The sequence below is a fragment of the Tachysurus fulvidraco genome, chromosome 9 (assembly GCF_022655615.1).
Source record: "Tachysurus fulvidraco isolate hzauxx_2018 chromosome 9, HZAU_PFXX_2.0, whole genome shotgun sequence".
Lineage (NCBI taxonomy): Eukaryota > Metazoa > Chordata > Actinopteri > Siluriformes > Bagridae > Tachysurus > Tachysurus fulvidraco.
In genome coordinates, this window is record NC_062526.1 from 1,796,827 (window position 1) to 1,811,913 (window position 15,087).

A 15,087-nucleotide genomic window follows, 5' to 3' on the forward strand; every position below is an offset into this window, starting at 1 on the left:
AACCATCCTCATCAGAGTCGGAGAGACTGGCTGGGCGAATGGTTTTAAGTGCAGAGTCCAAGTGTTTGCGAGCAGGTGGGTAACAGCGGCGGGTATGTCCAAATGGCGTCTCTTCCTCTAACCGGGGCATGGGCCTTTCAGAGTCTGAGTCTACAAAAGGTTCATCGAGAACTTCGGTCGTCTCTGAAATGGTTTCGGTCACCACACTGCTGTGTGGGTGGCTACGCTGACGAATGCGCCTTTTCCGTGGGGTCTTCTAGAAAGAAGAGGGAGGAATTTATTCAAAACACAATACTCGTATTTGCCACACGTTAAAACACCAGCAACAACCGATAATCTCCTGAGTGCATCCCAATAAATTTCCCCATATTTAATTTAAAGCTTCCACAGTCTGCAGTTACTGGGATTACTTTAACCAGAAAAAGCGTAAATGAAGGGAGTGAAAAGAAAGTTCTTGCACCCAATTTTCACCCACCTTGCTTTTCAGCCCTAATGTTGGCTTGGTAAGAACAGGAGGGGAGCGAGCACCCATGTCTTCGTTGTAGTGATCATCCTCCTCACTGGTTTCACTTGAGCAGGAATGAGGGACCGGAGATTCACTCAGCCTAGGGGCCATGGTTAAGCAGGGAACGTCGTCTCCCGACTCCTCACTTAGCCTACGTTTCGGGCCTCCTCTGTTCCGTACAGGGCGCCCTCTGTTCCTTGACGGAGGAAGCGCAGAGAGCCTCGACGTCCCTATCAGCCGCTCGGTGCAGTTTGGCTCCTTCTCAGAGGAGAAAGGAGGAGATGGAGACATGGATACCGGTGTCATTTTGTTTGGAGACTGATATTCTTCATCGTCGTCCTCTTTGGGCCTGATTTTCCGGGGTCGTCCAGGACCGGGACGAGGTTGATCCTTGACTTTTCCCCACGGCCAGTTTTTAGGAGGCCGCCCACGACCCCGCCGCTCCCCGTTGGCTTGCAGTGGTGTGGATTCAGGGCTCGGGAGACTGTTGCGTATGGGGGACGTCGGTGGAGAGCACTGATTCTTGGGGAATGTTGGGAAGCACTTTTTTTCTTCATTGACCTCCTTGTCTATTCTATTCCATGGCAGCGGGGAACTTTTGCGATTTGATTTCAACTGCAGTACAAAATAAATAAATAGTTTTAGTCAGGTTAATAAATGTTATAATAAACAATTGATCTAAAACACTTAAAAAGGACAAAATCATTACTCACATCTTTGTTATTTTCTTTCTCCCCGTCTTCTTCTTCGTCCTCGTCGTCATCTTCTTCCCCGTCTTCGTCGGACACGACTGGGTTGGCGACAATGACTGGTGTCCACCGTAAGCAGTCCGGGTCGACTTCCAGAAGCCGAGGGCGAGCGTTGAGCCGGGCCATGTGAGCCGACACTAGCTTTTCCCTGCGAACCAGAACCAGACTGGACAGACAAGATAAGGTTGGAGAATTAGAGTAGCCTTTTCCTAAAATCCAACTTTTGTCAAATGTTGCTAATGTGTACTAATTAACATGTAGCATCAAGTTCTATTTTATTCTTCTACTTTACCTCGATCATGTCCTAAAAGTTATAAGAAAATCAGAATCAGGAAAGTCTCTCTCTCACCGGTCTCCTCTATTCTCCAGCATGTTTAGATTCTGCAGTGTGGCCGTGATGTCCTGAGGGCAGATTCCTGTGATCTTGCTGAGGCGGCGGATGGTGAGCTTTCGGTCTCGTACCTCATGCAAGCACTCGAGCACAACGCTCCTCCAGTAAGCCATGTAGGAGAGGCGGCCCAGATCAGACAGAGGCTTCTCTGGAGACCCAGGTTGGCCTTCTCGCTTCGACAACAGGTAACCTACACACACACACACACACAGACAGGCACACATTTATTCTAAGTTAGAGGACTGAAGTGACTCATTAGGGGACTGTGATGGGGAGATAGAAAGAAGGAAGAAAAAATAAAACACGTACACAAAAAAAAAACAATGAATAGATGGACAACAGTGCGAATGACAAAAGAAAACTGGATGGGTGGGTGGGCTGAGCTTGAGAAATCGATAGATACATAAGGATGACGGGAAGGCAGATTCAAAAATTGAAAGGAAGTCAGAATGGACAGATTGTAAGTAGATGAAGAGCTGTGCTGATAAAGTGAAGTTATTTAGGGCCTTTTTACACCCGGTCACTTGTTGTCTCTGATCCGATAGCTATCTGATTTGTTAAAACTTTCCCATTTACATCAGGCCACGTAAACGCGTCTCCGCGAATCGGATATCGATCCGATCTTTCTGCTCCCACCCAAAATGCTAATATATTTGACCTCATTTCCGGGGTAATTGTAACAGAACACACTTTGGTGTATGCGGTTTGCAGAAAGCGATCGAAAAGAAGACGGAAAAACTGGTTACGACGTTTATGCTACAAAAAACAACGTTTACTGTTTGCTGCGTTTTCGCCGGCGGCAGCAGCGCGTTTTAAGCCCCGACGAGACGCCTGGGTGAAAGATCACCTGCGAGTGACGTAGTTCCGTTTGGGAGGAGTATAGCGCTGACGTATGTGGCTCGAACAACCACATTCATTTACACCTGTCCAGTTTCATCTGAAACGCGTCCCAGACCACCTCCTGAAGGGGTTTGTACCATCGGGTTTATATCCGTCTCCAAAACGTTTCGGAGGACATTTAGACCTCGTCCTTTTACCGTCGGGTAGATATCGGATCACAGACCCTAACCCTAAGCCCCTTAGTTAGCAAGCTACATGCTAGTTGTTGCATATATGTTTATAAAAACCAAAGAAAAAAGCTTTGACCAGTGTTTTAGACTCATGATATCTTGAGTATGTAACCTAGTGAACCGGAGTTAATGTGTCCAATGATGGAGACTTAAGCACTTCTGTATGTCACTCTGGATAAGAGAGTCTGCCAAATGTCATGAATGTAAATGCAAGTTCATTTCATCCATCCATCCAACACAAAACAGCAAGTCTTCCACTCCTGCACGCTGACACGTTCGTCAAACCATTAGACGTACTGAAGTCGATGAGGAAGCGTCCGTAGCCCCTGCGCTGGTACTGTGGAAGAATCATAATGCAGGAAACGTTGTACTTTTGCTGGCAATGTTTCTCCTGTGAAGAAGAAGAGAAAAAAAAAGGAGAGCGAGGATAAGAACAAACGAGACTCAACAACACTTACCTGAACGATTAAAATCACGTTTAGTATTTCTAAAACGTTAAATCTATTCTCCAGCAGAGGATCGAGCTCACCTTGGAGAAGTATCCGACCAGATGACAGCCTTTGGAGTCGTTCTGCGTGAGCACGTAAAAAAGGAACGGTTCCACGTCGTAGTACAGAGTCTTGTGGTCCAGAAAGAGCTTAGCGAGTAGACAGAGGTTCTGACAATATATCGTGCTGACGTTCCCATCGACCTGAAACGACACACAAATAAACAGTTCCTTTTATTTCTGTATTTAGGTCTATTATCTCAAATACATTTGTTCTGGTTTTGCTTTGTAAATAATTTGGAGATTTGCCGATGTATATATTTTCTCTCTCTCTCTCTCCGTGTTCTCTTATGGACTGATCGTTTTTAGCAGAATTTTCAGGCCACTTTGTCGTCCCTTCTGGTCCAGGACAAAGACTATTACACTGTAAAGAAAACACTTGACATAAATATACAGATGTATTAAAGGCAGGGTGTCCGATTTTTGAGAAATGCTTCAGAAAACTGAGTCGGGCCGAATAATAAACAAAAAACAAAAACGTGTAGCCAATGAGCAGAAAGGGGCGTGTCTTGTCGATATGGGCGGAGAGAGTGTTCAGTGCGCGTGTGTGACGTTAGCAGAAAGCGGCTTTAACATATATCGACATGGAGGATAAAAACAAAGAAAGAAAGAGAAGAAAGACTTACGATAAGGACAAGAAGTAGGACGTGTTAATATAGGATCAGCTTTCCAGCGCTGGAGAGAACTGAAGGAGCAGGAAGTTGGCCACATATTCACAGGTTGGAGTTTCCCGAGTCAATAACTCCTGAGCTAAACGCTGTTACTACACAAATAACACCTCTTTTCTATCGTAGTAATGTAGAGAGGCAGCTACAACCTCGTTTTGTGTAGTAACAGCGTTTAGCTCAGGAGTTATCGACTCGGGAAACTCCGACCTGTGAATATGTGGCCGACTTTACTTAAGACGCCGAGGCGCTTTTTTCCTTCTCGATAGGTGAGTAACGTTGGTTTTGCTTTGTTACACAGAACTAATATATGCCTTTGTCCTTTACATCATTATGCTTGTGTGGCATTTTTGCTTGTTTGTTTATCTACAATCGTATTGTTCTTCCCTTCAGCTGTGATAAAGACACGTTTCTTTCTGATAGTCGCCTGGGTTACGTACGTATGTGTGGGCGGAGCTATCGATACAGGGGTGGGACCCGTTTGGGTTAGAGGCGTGTTTGTTTTGGTGATTTTATATGTCGACATCGGCTTTCAAAAATCTGAGACCCTGCCTTTAAAAAAAAAAAAAAAAAAAAAAAAAGTCGGCAAATAAAATTTCACAAATGAAAATAAAACGAAATAAAATGTTTGATTTTGTGTAAATCAAAAATTTGCACAACAAGGACATGTGACATATCAAAACACTCAGCACAACGAGGGAAACTGCCCGAAGAGTATTCGGATGATGTCACATGCTCGTCTCCGCTCGTCTCCAAATGTTTTGGCACCCTAACTTTCTGTCCATTTGCCTCAAAAAGTAACATTGTCCGTTATGTCCACTCGCTTACTAAAAGCACCGGCCTTTGCGAACACTTGCTTCGTCAAAGCCAACATCAAAGTTTGTCACGACGAACTTTACAAATCTAGTTATTATGTCGCTTTGTAGAAGCCAACATTCTGTTTTCCTATTTGAGCTTAGACAAAAATTTATCAAGAATAACTCCTCCTAGGACTTTCAAGCAACATGCACCAAATTCGGATACGTCATAGACCCTGGTCTGAAAATTTATGTGACATTTTATGTCACTTCAGACTTATCAGCATGTCAGTAGCAGATATAAATTCTCTCGAAACACAACAATAACAAACGAGCGGATGCTAAAACAGTTCTGTTAATTATTAAAAAAAGTTTCCTCATCATATTCTTTTATCATATTGTTCTAGTTAATACCGCTCTGTTGGACTTGTACTGACTGCTGTTGTGTTACTGACTGTATTGCCCATTAATTATTTGTGCTGTTGTGTATTTGCATGGTGACATGAAGCAGTTAAACCGCAGCTCCTAGAACAGGGTGGGGTCTATAGAAGAGGGGGAAAAACAATACAGTCTGTTAATGCTGCTGAGTCAGGAGCTGCAACATGAGCCAACTGAAACCAGCCTGACAGGCGCTCGCAGTAATGTGTGTGTTTTGTAACGAGTGTCCAGACACAGACAGACAGAGAGACAGACAGAGAGACACACACACAGACAGACAGACACACACAGACAGACACACAGACAGACACACACAGACAGACACACACAGACACACACAGACAGACACACACAGACAGACACACACACAGACAGACAGACACACACACACACACAGACACACACACACACAGACACACACACACACAGACACACACACACACAGACACACACAGACACAGACACACACAGACACACACACACACACAGACACACACACAGACACACACACACACACACACACAGACACACACACACACACACACAGACACACACACACACACACACAGACACACACACACACACACACACAGACACACACACACACACACAGACACACACAGACACACACACACACACACAGACACACACACACACACACAGACACACACACAGACACACACACAGACACACACACAGACACACACACAGACACACACACAGACACACACACAGACACACACACACAGACACACACACACACACACACACACACACACACAGACACACACACACAGACACACACCAGTAAAAGGAGGCACCAAATTTTAAATATAAACACTAACCGCAGGCCCCAGCTACCAGATTAGCTTTTTAACATCATGAAATAAGGCCCACCCATTAAAATCCATCTATTTATCCTTAAGACAGTTTCCGTATCCCTCCTTCTCACGGAGATGATTATAGAGGACGCTTTTAACCACGCCTTATTTAAAAAAAAAAGAAGAGAAATACAAAAAAAACCCTAAACTCAACTACTCTCGCTCCAGTCTCTGTGATTCATCGTTACAGCGGCTCTAAAGAACAGGATATGGGCGTCGGCCACAGACCTCGCGTGCTTCTGTGTGTGTGCACGTGTGTGTGTTCTCCTTCCAGCCACAAACCACACACACACACACACACACACACACACACAGGTCTCAAAGCCTCACCTCAAACACGGAGACGTCGTCCTTCCTGTAGATCTCGTTAGCGGGTGGGTGAAACCACGTGCACTTGCGCATGTGCTGGTACAGGATGCTGCGGCTCTTCATGTAGCGCAGGCAGAACTCACACAGGTACAGCTTAGGAAGTCTGGGAGGAAACACACACATACACACACACACAATTACTAGAAGTACAACACTCGAAAACAGGAAACGTTCTTTGAAAATTTCCGAAAGCAGCACGCTGCAGGGAGGAAAGAAGAGAAAGAAAAAAAAAGGTACACCAAGCTATTCAGAGTAAACGATTCTCTAGTTTTAGCTCGTTTCAGCTAACAAACTTGCTCTCTGGATTAATCATTTATTTTATTTATGCATTTTATTCACAAGCGCTGTAATCTCTCGCGTTTTTACTACAACCTGATTGGTCGGGAGAAATAAATCCGACAACGAATGAAATGGCTCGATACGTGGACGTTACCTGCTGTACTCCTGAGGGTACGGCGACGAGTACCACGTCTGGATCTCGTACTTCCCGAACTCGATGACTGAAGGACAGCGCATCTGTGGGTCCGGAGGCCCCGTCACACCGACTTTCTGCAGGGGCGGAGAAATAAGACCGGAAATATTTAATTGGGTTTAAAAAAAAAAAAAGTCTCAAGCTTATAGTAATAACAATAAAGTAGTATAAACACAAATTAAGGTAGCTGTATCAGAGTAAAAATAGTATCAGTAATTCCTAGTAGTATTACAAACCGCTGTAGTATTAGCGCTAACAGTAGCGTTAGGGACAACGGTATTAATAGTAACAATAATAACATCGTTAGTGTATTGAAGGTGCGGTCTCCGCTGTTTGAGAAACGCCTCAGAAAACCGAGTCGGGACGACAAACTAAACAAAAATCAAAACAGACGTGTAGCCAATGAGCAGAAAGGGACGGGGCTTGTCAATATGCGGCGGAGAGAGCGTTCGGTGCGACGTTAGCAGAAAGCGGTTTTAACATCGACATGGAGGATAAAAACAAAGAAAGAAAGAGAAGAAAGACTTACGATAAGGACAAGAAGTAGGACGTGTTAATATAGGATCAGCTTTCCAGCGCTGGAGAGAACTGAAGGAGCAGGAAGTTGGCCACATATTCACAGGTTGGAGTTTCCCGAGTCAATAACTCCTGAGCTAAACGCTAGTTTATCAACAACGGCTTTCAAACAGCGAAGACCCCACCTTTAAGGAGACCTGGCCTAAAAATTTAAGGCGGAGTCATAGATCATCTGGTCCTATTTTACACGACGGCACCATAGCTACAGAGCTTCCATAGAGCAAACGGAGCAATGTGAAGTTATTTCAGGGTGAAAAAACTGAAAGCGAGTTATATTTGGTTTTTTAGCTGAACCGCCCCTTTAAGAAGAAGCTCGTCACGGCTATAAAAAAAAAAAAAAAAAAAAGAGCAGCGGCCATGTTGTAAATATCACTTAGGCGGTGTTCTATTGTTCGCCTGTTGTAGAGCGATCCTGTCTGCCAGCTGCTGTTGCAATGAACCTTTTCAAAAGGAGTGTGTGTGTGTGTGTGTGTGTGTGTGTGTCCATGTGCATTTCTCCATAGAAGACTTGCAGCCTCAGGCAAATTCACAGCCTGCTACTGCACTGATCCTTCTACCCATCCATTTTTTTTAAATATTTCCTTCCCTCCATTCGTACCTGTAGTGCCAGCTCCTGGATGTGTCGGAAAAGTTCCACATCCTTCTCGGTCAGGTTCTCGTGTCCTGGTAGTTTCTCCTCGTCCTCCTTCCAGTCATCACAATCTTGATTGTCTGTGGGTAATTAACACACACACACACACACACACAATCAGGTTGTTGTAGATTCTTCTAAAACAGTGGGTCCCAAAAAGTGAGTTTTCTACCACAGCAACCTGCACTTCCTGTTCTCGATCGCGTTCGCCTCTTTTATCACTACTGACAGTTAAGAAAACGAAAAAATAAAACACAGTTTATCACTTTAATAAGTGATGGATAAATATCTGATTACAGAAACTTCGAGCTGTTACTATAGAAACCAAATCGGCATCTTCTGACCCATCGGACTGAATGTGGCTATATAATCAGTACAGAAGACAAAAGAGGAGGTGAAACTGTTTGCTGCTCGGTTCTGTATCTCGCTTCACGATGTTAAACATCGGGTTGCTGCTGCTTCTCACCCCCTGTGCGCTGGTGTGTATCTGATTTCCTGCCGCTTTTCTTACGGATGCGGTGTTGCTGTGTGTAGTCGAGTGAATCCGCGCGAGATTTGCGTCCGTCCGGCGACGGCGTGAAGAACTTGCTCAGGGCGTCGATCAGCCCTTTGGTCTTCCTGTTGAAGCGCGCCGTGCCCTGAGACTCATCCTCCTCTTCCCGCCGCGAGAACAGCAGCTGATCGTCGCCTGGGTAACCATCGCCAAGGTAACCGTCGCATGACGAACTCGAGGACGAGTGAGGGGAGGCGGAGCCTCGTGAATGACTCGCTCCGGTGCCTCGCCGTCGGCGGCCACGCCCACTCCCTCGAAGCTTCTTAAAGGGGCGACCCGGCCTACGTGCACAAAGAACTCAGACTTAAGGCTTATTTAATAATGTTTCATGACAAAGTTTTGCTCCATTTATGATACGTTTTGCTCGTTTTATGATAAAATTGTCTGTTACAATTTACATAATTATTAAATAAACGTGTGGAAAAGGTTCATCGGTTAACTGGGTATTAAATGAACTGCCCTAAAGGTGAAGATTTTATATCATTATCTGTAAAGTATTTATCATGTTTGTGTTCAGAAGTGAAAGAAATTCATGTGAAAAAACACTGAACGTATCTCAACGCTCTCGTTTAACGAATCTGTTAAAATAATAGATAGATAGATAGATAGATAGATAGATAGATAGATAGATAGAATGTTGATTGTGTGGAAAGGATTTAAAGCAGAATTTAATGAACACCACAAAATGAAGCTGAAGAGCTGAAACTGTGGAAGTGGGACAGAGGAGTAAAGAGGGTGAGAGCGCAGCGTGACGTTACCTGCCCTTCTGTCGACTCAGGGGGGCGTTGTACCGCCGCTTGATTTGTGCTGCTTTTTCGTGCAAGACGTTTCGTCCCTTTTTTCTCGGCCTGCAGATCTGACAGATCCACATACCTGCAGGGGAAAAGAGCTGCACGTGAAAAAACGCAAATGTGCTTTATATTTGAGTGTGAGGGAGAGTGTGTGAGAGAGCGAGTGAGAGAGCGAGCGTGAGCGCGAGTGAGAGAGCGAGCGTGAGCGCGAGTGAGAGAGCGAGCGCGAGTGAGAGAGCGAGCGTGAGTGAGAGAGCGAGCGTGAGTGAGAGAGCGAGCGTGAGCGTGAGCGAGAGAGCGAGCGTGAGCGAGAGAGCGAGCGTGAGCGTGAGCGAGAGAGCGAGCGTGAGCGAGAGAGCGAGCGTGAGCGAGAGAGCGAGCGTGAGCGTGAGCGAGAGAGCGAGCGTGAGCGTGAGCGAGAGAGCGAGCGTGAGCGTGAGCGAGAGAGCGAGCGTGAGCGAGAGAGCGAGCGTGAGCGTGAGCGAGAGAGCGAGCGTGAGCGTGAGCGAGAGAGCGAGCGTGAGCGTGAGCGAGAGAGCGAGCGTGAGCGAGCGTGAGTGAGCGAGCGTGAGTGAGCGAGCGTGAGTGAGCGAGCGTGAGTGAGCGAGCGTGAGTGAGCGAGCGTGAGTGAGCGTGAGTGAGCGAGCGTGAGTGAGCGAGCGTGAGCGTGAGTGAGTGAGTGTGCGTGCGAGAGCTGATACCTTTTGGCATTCGTGTCAGTGGGGGGTCACAACACTCCATGTGGAACCCTCGATCACAGGAGTCACACAGCAACAGATTTTCCTGTAAACACAAACACACAAACTTCACTTTCTACCTTCTGTATTTTCCATCCAACTCTAAATACAGTACAATTTATTGTAAACTACAATAAATTATAAACTTTCTGCACTGATGACAAAAATAAGCAATAAGCACACACACACACACACACACACACACACACACACACGCAGAGGGAAAACTATCATCTAGTCCACCTTTAAAATACAAAGCGTTCAGGTTGCCAGATCTGTGTCCCTGAGGAAGCAGCGCTGCTGCTATGAATGAGTAAGTAAATAAAAGGTACCGCGTTTTTGCCCTGGTCCTGACAGCTGCTGCAGGTTTTACATTCGATACACTGCCACCACAGGGCTTTAACTCGCGCCGTCAGCTCCGGGGAGAACTTCAAACAGGACGGATGACCTGCGGAGGAGAAAAGAAAAAAGAAACAAATACACAAGTTAGAACCGACTAAAAACGGTCAGAGCAAAACTTCCTCGAGTCCACGACTCTCATCACTGAGAACATGACCGTCTGCTCCATAAAGGCCACAGACACACCAGCTGTGTTAAATCCTCTGCTTTACTGGGAATTCTCACTTCTGACTGGTTAGACCATGTTGTACAGGAGATTTAGAGAGAACTTGTTAGGCAGACAAATATAAGAACAGCGTGTCGTTCTTTAACGGAAATACTTTCTTCTGTGGAAGACGTCTGCGATATATAAGAGGAATAAAACAATCAGCTATGTGGTGGAGGCAGTAACTGGGATCTATAAGTATCTATAACAAAAATAATAAATTAAAAGTTTTTTTTTTTTTTATTCCCGGAGTTTGGTGATTTTCCGTTTAACTCACCGCTGTTTCCACAGTCAGCGCAGGAGATGAGCTCCTCTGGCTCTTTGACCCGATTCTGCTCCTTGGTCCCCAAACAAAAGCTGCAGATGGGGATGGGTTCGGCCACAGGCTGAGAGATAGAAAGAGAGAGAGTGTGTGTGTGAGACAGAGAGAGAGAGAGAGTGTGTGTGTGTGTGTGTGTGTGTGTGAGACAGAGAGAGAGAATGAGTGTGTGTGTGTGTGTGTGTGAGAGAGAGTGAGTGAGATGGTGTGTGTGTGTGAGGGACAGAGAGAGAGAGAGAGAGAGAGAGAGACACACACACACAGGTCAGTGACGTGCTGGTTTATATTAACACACAGCAGAGTGTTTGACTTCAGATGAAGGTGTGTGTGTTAAACTGCGTCTCTGCTCTGACGGATTAAACTGGATTACTGAGTGTTAATGAGCTCCAGGACATGAACTACTGCTTTACTCAGAGATTACTGAACATTTACACCGAAATACTGAGTGGAGATTACACTGCATTTCAGGAAGATGATGTGAAGTTACATCTAAGAGCATGAACACACACACACACCATGAAGAGGGCAAGAGGGCAAAAGAGCAGCACTACATTTCCAGCACTGGGGAGTTTCCAGACGGCTTTGGACGCGGTGCAGCTCAGTAACAGTCAGAACAAACCGTTCAGGAGGACTGTAGAGAGGTAATGATGGACTTCAGGCCACACCGTCATCCTAAACTTGACATACTTCAGGTTTACTGTTTGCAGAACTTAATGTCTTAACGGGGAAACGTCAGAAACTAAACACGCCCTGGATAATCGAGTGAAATGTTTATTTATAGCTTCAGCACCAGACGCGGCGGTTAGATGGGAAACACGATGCGATGCTTTAATGTGTTAATGGCTCAATATTTGTCCATTTACACTGCTCTCTTACACACACACACACACACACACACACACACACACACCTTCATCTAAGGTCAAACACTAACCACAAGACTTTAAAATTTTAAACAGCTGAACATTTATACAGCCTCAAAATACTCCAGAAACTAGTAGCAGGTTTCTACTGCAGTGTGTGTGCACGTGTGTGTGTGTGTGTGTGTGTGTGGGGTGTAACTAACACAAGCTGCATGTGGTGAAGACAGTGTGCTATTTTTAGTTCGCTGCAACAGGAAGTGGTGTGTGTAGCATGCAGCAGCCAATCAGAGCGTCTCTCTGGGCCGTATCCAGCGCCATACTCTGCTCTTCCTCACAGCACTGATATTTTTTCACAGTGATGATCTCATCCTTTGAGAGGAAAACCTCACCTGTCACCTGCTCTCCTCACAGAAGAGCTGTGTGTGTGAGAGAGAGTGTGTGTGTGTGTGTGTGTGAGAGAGAGTGTGTGATATAGTTCAGGAATTCATCAAGTTCCTCTCTGTATTATTCAGTTTCATCTGTCTCTGTGAAGGAGGCGTGGCCTATAATCACATCTGGATAAGAGCATTTGGACACTGAAGTGTGATCAAGTCATTAAGAAACATTATAGGGAAGCCCTGAGTGAGGTGTGTGTGTGTGTGTGTGTGTGTGTGTGTGTGTGTGTGTGTGTGTGTGGCGCACTACAGCAGTGAATAGTAAGCAGGTCCTGACAAGAATAAGACAAAAGAGTGGATGCGTGTGTGAGTCAGGTCACTGCACAGAGGAGAGCAAGTGTGTTTAATAAAGGCAGGTGTGTGTGTGTGTGTGTGTGTGTGTGTGTGTGTGTGTGTGTGTGTGTGTGTGTGTGTGTGTGTCCAGGCAGGAAAGAGACAGGCCAGAGTGTGTGATTTATCGGGTTCATTTCTCTCCAAGTCTGATTTTCTACACACACTCTGGGGGGAGAGGAGCAACCTTATCGGTTAGCAATAAACACACAACACACAGAGCCAAGGAGAAACACACACACACACACACACACACACACACACACACACTAATAACAACCTATAAAGAAAAGCCAAGCCAAAACAAGGACAAAGAGAAACAGACAGGTAGGAGAGAGAGAGAGAGAGACGTCCTTGGCTTGTCTCCAGTGAAGGTCTCTCATTAACATGTGAAACTCATCACCTCTCTCTTCTCCTGCATCTCCATCTCTCCATTTTCATTCTTCTGTCTTTACACTACATACAGCAGATTCACCACACTCTTGTTTAATAATTGTGGCATTTACACACACACGCACACACAGAGACACACACGCACACACAGAGACGCACACACAGAGACGCACACACAGAGACGCACACACAGAGACGCACACACTCTGTGTGTGTGCGTCTCTGTGTGTGTGTGGATCTGTGTGTGTGTGCGTCTCTGTGTGTGTGTGGATCTGTGTGTGTGTGTGTGTGTGGATCTGTGTGTGTGTGTGTGTGTGGATCTGTGTGTGGATCTGTGTGTGTGTGTGTGTGTGTGTGTGGATCTGTGTGTGTGTGTGTGTGTGGATCTGTGTGTGTGTGTGTGGATCTGTGTGTGTGTGTGTGTGTGTGTGGATCTGTGTGTGTGTGTGTGTGTGTGTGTGTGTGTGTGTGTGTGTGTGGATCTGTGTGTGTGTGTGTGTGTGTGGATCTGTGTGTGTGTGTGTGTGTGTGTGTGTGGATCTGTGCGTGCGTGTGGATCTGTGCGTGCGTGTGGATCTGTGCGTGCGTGTGGATCTGTGCGTGCGTGTGGATCTGTGCGTGCGTGTGGATCTGTGCGTGCGTGTGTGTGTGGATCTGTGCGTGTGTGTGTGTGGATCTGTGCGTGTGTGTGTGTGGATCTGTGCGTGTGTGTGTGTGGATCTGTGCGTGTGTGTGTGTGGATCTGTGCGTGTGTGTGTGTGGATCTGTGCGTGTGTGTGTGTGGATCTGTGCGTGTGTGTGTGTGGATCTGTGCGTGTGTGTGTGTGGATCTGTGCGTGTGTGTGTGTGGATCTGTGCGTGTGTGTGTGGATCTGTGCGTGTGTGTGTGGATGTGTGTGTCTCTGTGTGTGTCTCTGTGTGTGTCTCTGTGTGTGTCTCTGTGTGTGTCTCTGTGTGTGTCTCTGTGTGTGTCTCTGTGTGTGTCTCTGTGTGTGTCTGTGTGTGTGTCTGTGACACACACACACCCTTTATCACCTGCTGCTCTAAGCACTACAAATTATTCATACTATATTTTCTACAATGCACCATGCTGCTGAATGCTGGGAGAGAGAGAGAGAGAGAGAGAGAGAGAGAGAGAGAGAGAGAGGCAGACAGACAGACAGAGAGAGAGAGAGAGAGAGAGAGAGGCAGACAGACAGAGAGAGAGAGAGAGAGAGAGAGAGAGAGAGAGAGAGGCAGACAGACAGAGAGAGAGAGAGAGAGAGGCAGACAGACAGAGAGAGAGAGAGAGAGAGAGAGGCAGACAGACAGAGAGAGAGAGAGAGAGAGAGAGAGAGAGAGAGACAGAGTGTGTGACACGCCGCATTACACATTACAACAATTGGTTGTAAAGCAACTTCCAGACATTCATCAGCTTTTGAACTTCAGAGCACAACTTGCACGGCTATTAAGAGGTAATGAGTGTGTGTGTGTGTGTGTGTGTGTGTGTGTGTGTGTGTGTGTGTGTGTGTGTGTGTCAGTCGGCTGCCGTCCTCAAATCCATGTCAGTGGGTTCACACAGAGGTCCTGCAGAGTGACGACGTGTTACAGGCTGTGAGTCAACAAAACAAGATCAAATCCAGGGTGCCAATACTAATGAAACACTGTCTCTCTCTCTCTCTCTCGGTTTTGATCTTTTCATTGTCTGCTCCTGCTTACCTCTTTCCCTCCATCTCTCTCGCGTCTCTGTTTCTCTCTCCGTCTCTCTCTCCCTCTTTCGCCGTCTATCCGTCTCTCCGTCTGTCTCTCTCTCTCGCCGTCTATCCCTCTGTCTCTCTCTCTCTCTCTCGCCGTCTATCCCTCTGTCTCTCTCTCTCTCTCTCTCTCGCCGTCTATCCCTCTGTCTCTCTCTCTCTCTCTCTCGCCGTCTATCCCTCTGTCTCTCTCTCTCTCTCTCCCTCCCTCTCGCCGTCTAACCGTCTCTCTCTCCCTC

The 15,087-nt window shown here is 46.3% G+C and overlaps 1 protein-coding gene across 5 annotated transcripts in view; it reads right to left on the reverse strand.

The window, feature by feature from the left end:
* Positions 1 to 15,087, reverse strand: part of kat6a (K(lysine) acetyltransferase 6A) — a 30,324-nt gene that overhangs the window by 5,519 nt on the left and 9,718 nt on the right. For 2 of the 5 annotated variants that reach the window (XM_027168771.2, XM_027168777.2), the window contains exons 3-16: positions 11,054 to 11,162; positions 10,505 to 10,620; positions 10,137 to 10,218; positions 9,403 to 9,517; positions 8,558 to 8,925; positions 8,059 to 8,171; positions 6,846 to 6,961; positions 6,374 to 6,515; positions 3,245 to 3,406; positions 3,013 to 3,106; positions 1,604 to 1,835; positions 1,219 to 1,420; positions 476 to 1,120; positions 4 to 256 (exon numbers count right to left, since the gene is read on the reverse strand). In XM_027168771.2, the coding sequence (XP_027024572.2) occupies positions 4 to 256; positions 476 to 1,120; positions 1,219 to 1,420; positions 1,604 to 1,835; positions 3,013 to 3,106; positions 3,245 to 3,406; positions 6,374 to 6,515; positions 6,846 to 6,961; positions 8,059 to 8,171; positions 8,558 to 8,925; positions 9,403 to 9,517; positions 10,137 to 10,218; positions 10,505 to 10,620; positions 11,054 to 11,162 (2,749 nt within the window). Of the gene's footprint in view, positions 1 to 3; positions 257 to 475; positions 1,121 to 1,218; positions 1,421 to 1,603; positions 1,836 to 3,012; positions 3,107 to 3,244; positions 3,407 to 6,373; positions 6,516 to 6,845; positions 6,962 to 8,058; positions 8,172 to 8,557; positions 8,926 to 9,402; positions 9,518 to 10,136; positions 10,219 to 10,504; positions 10,621 to 11,053; positions 11,163 to 14,813; positions 14,868 to 15,087 lie in introns of those variants that run through there. The other 3 variants (XM_047818040.1, XM_027168801.2, XM_027168793.2) reach the window with 3 other exon arrangements.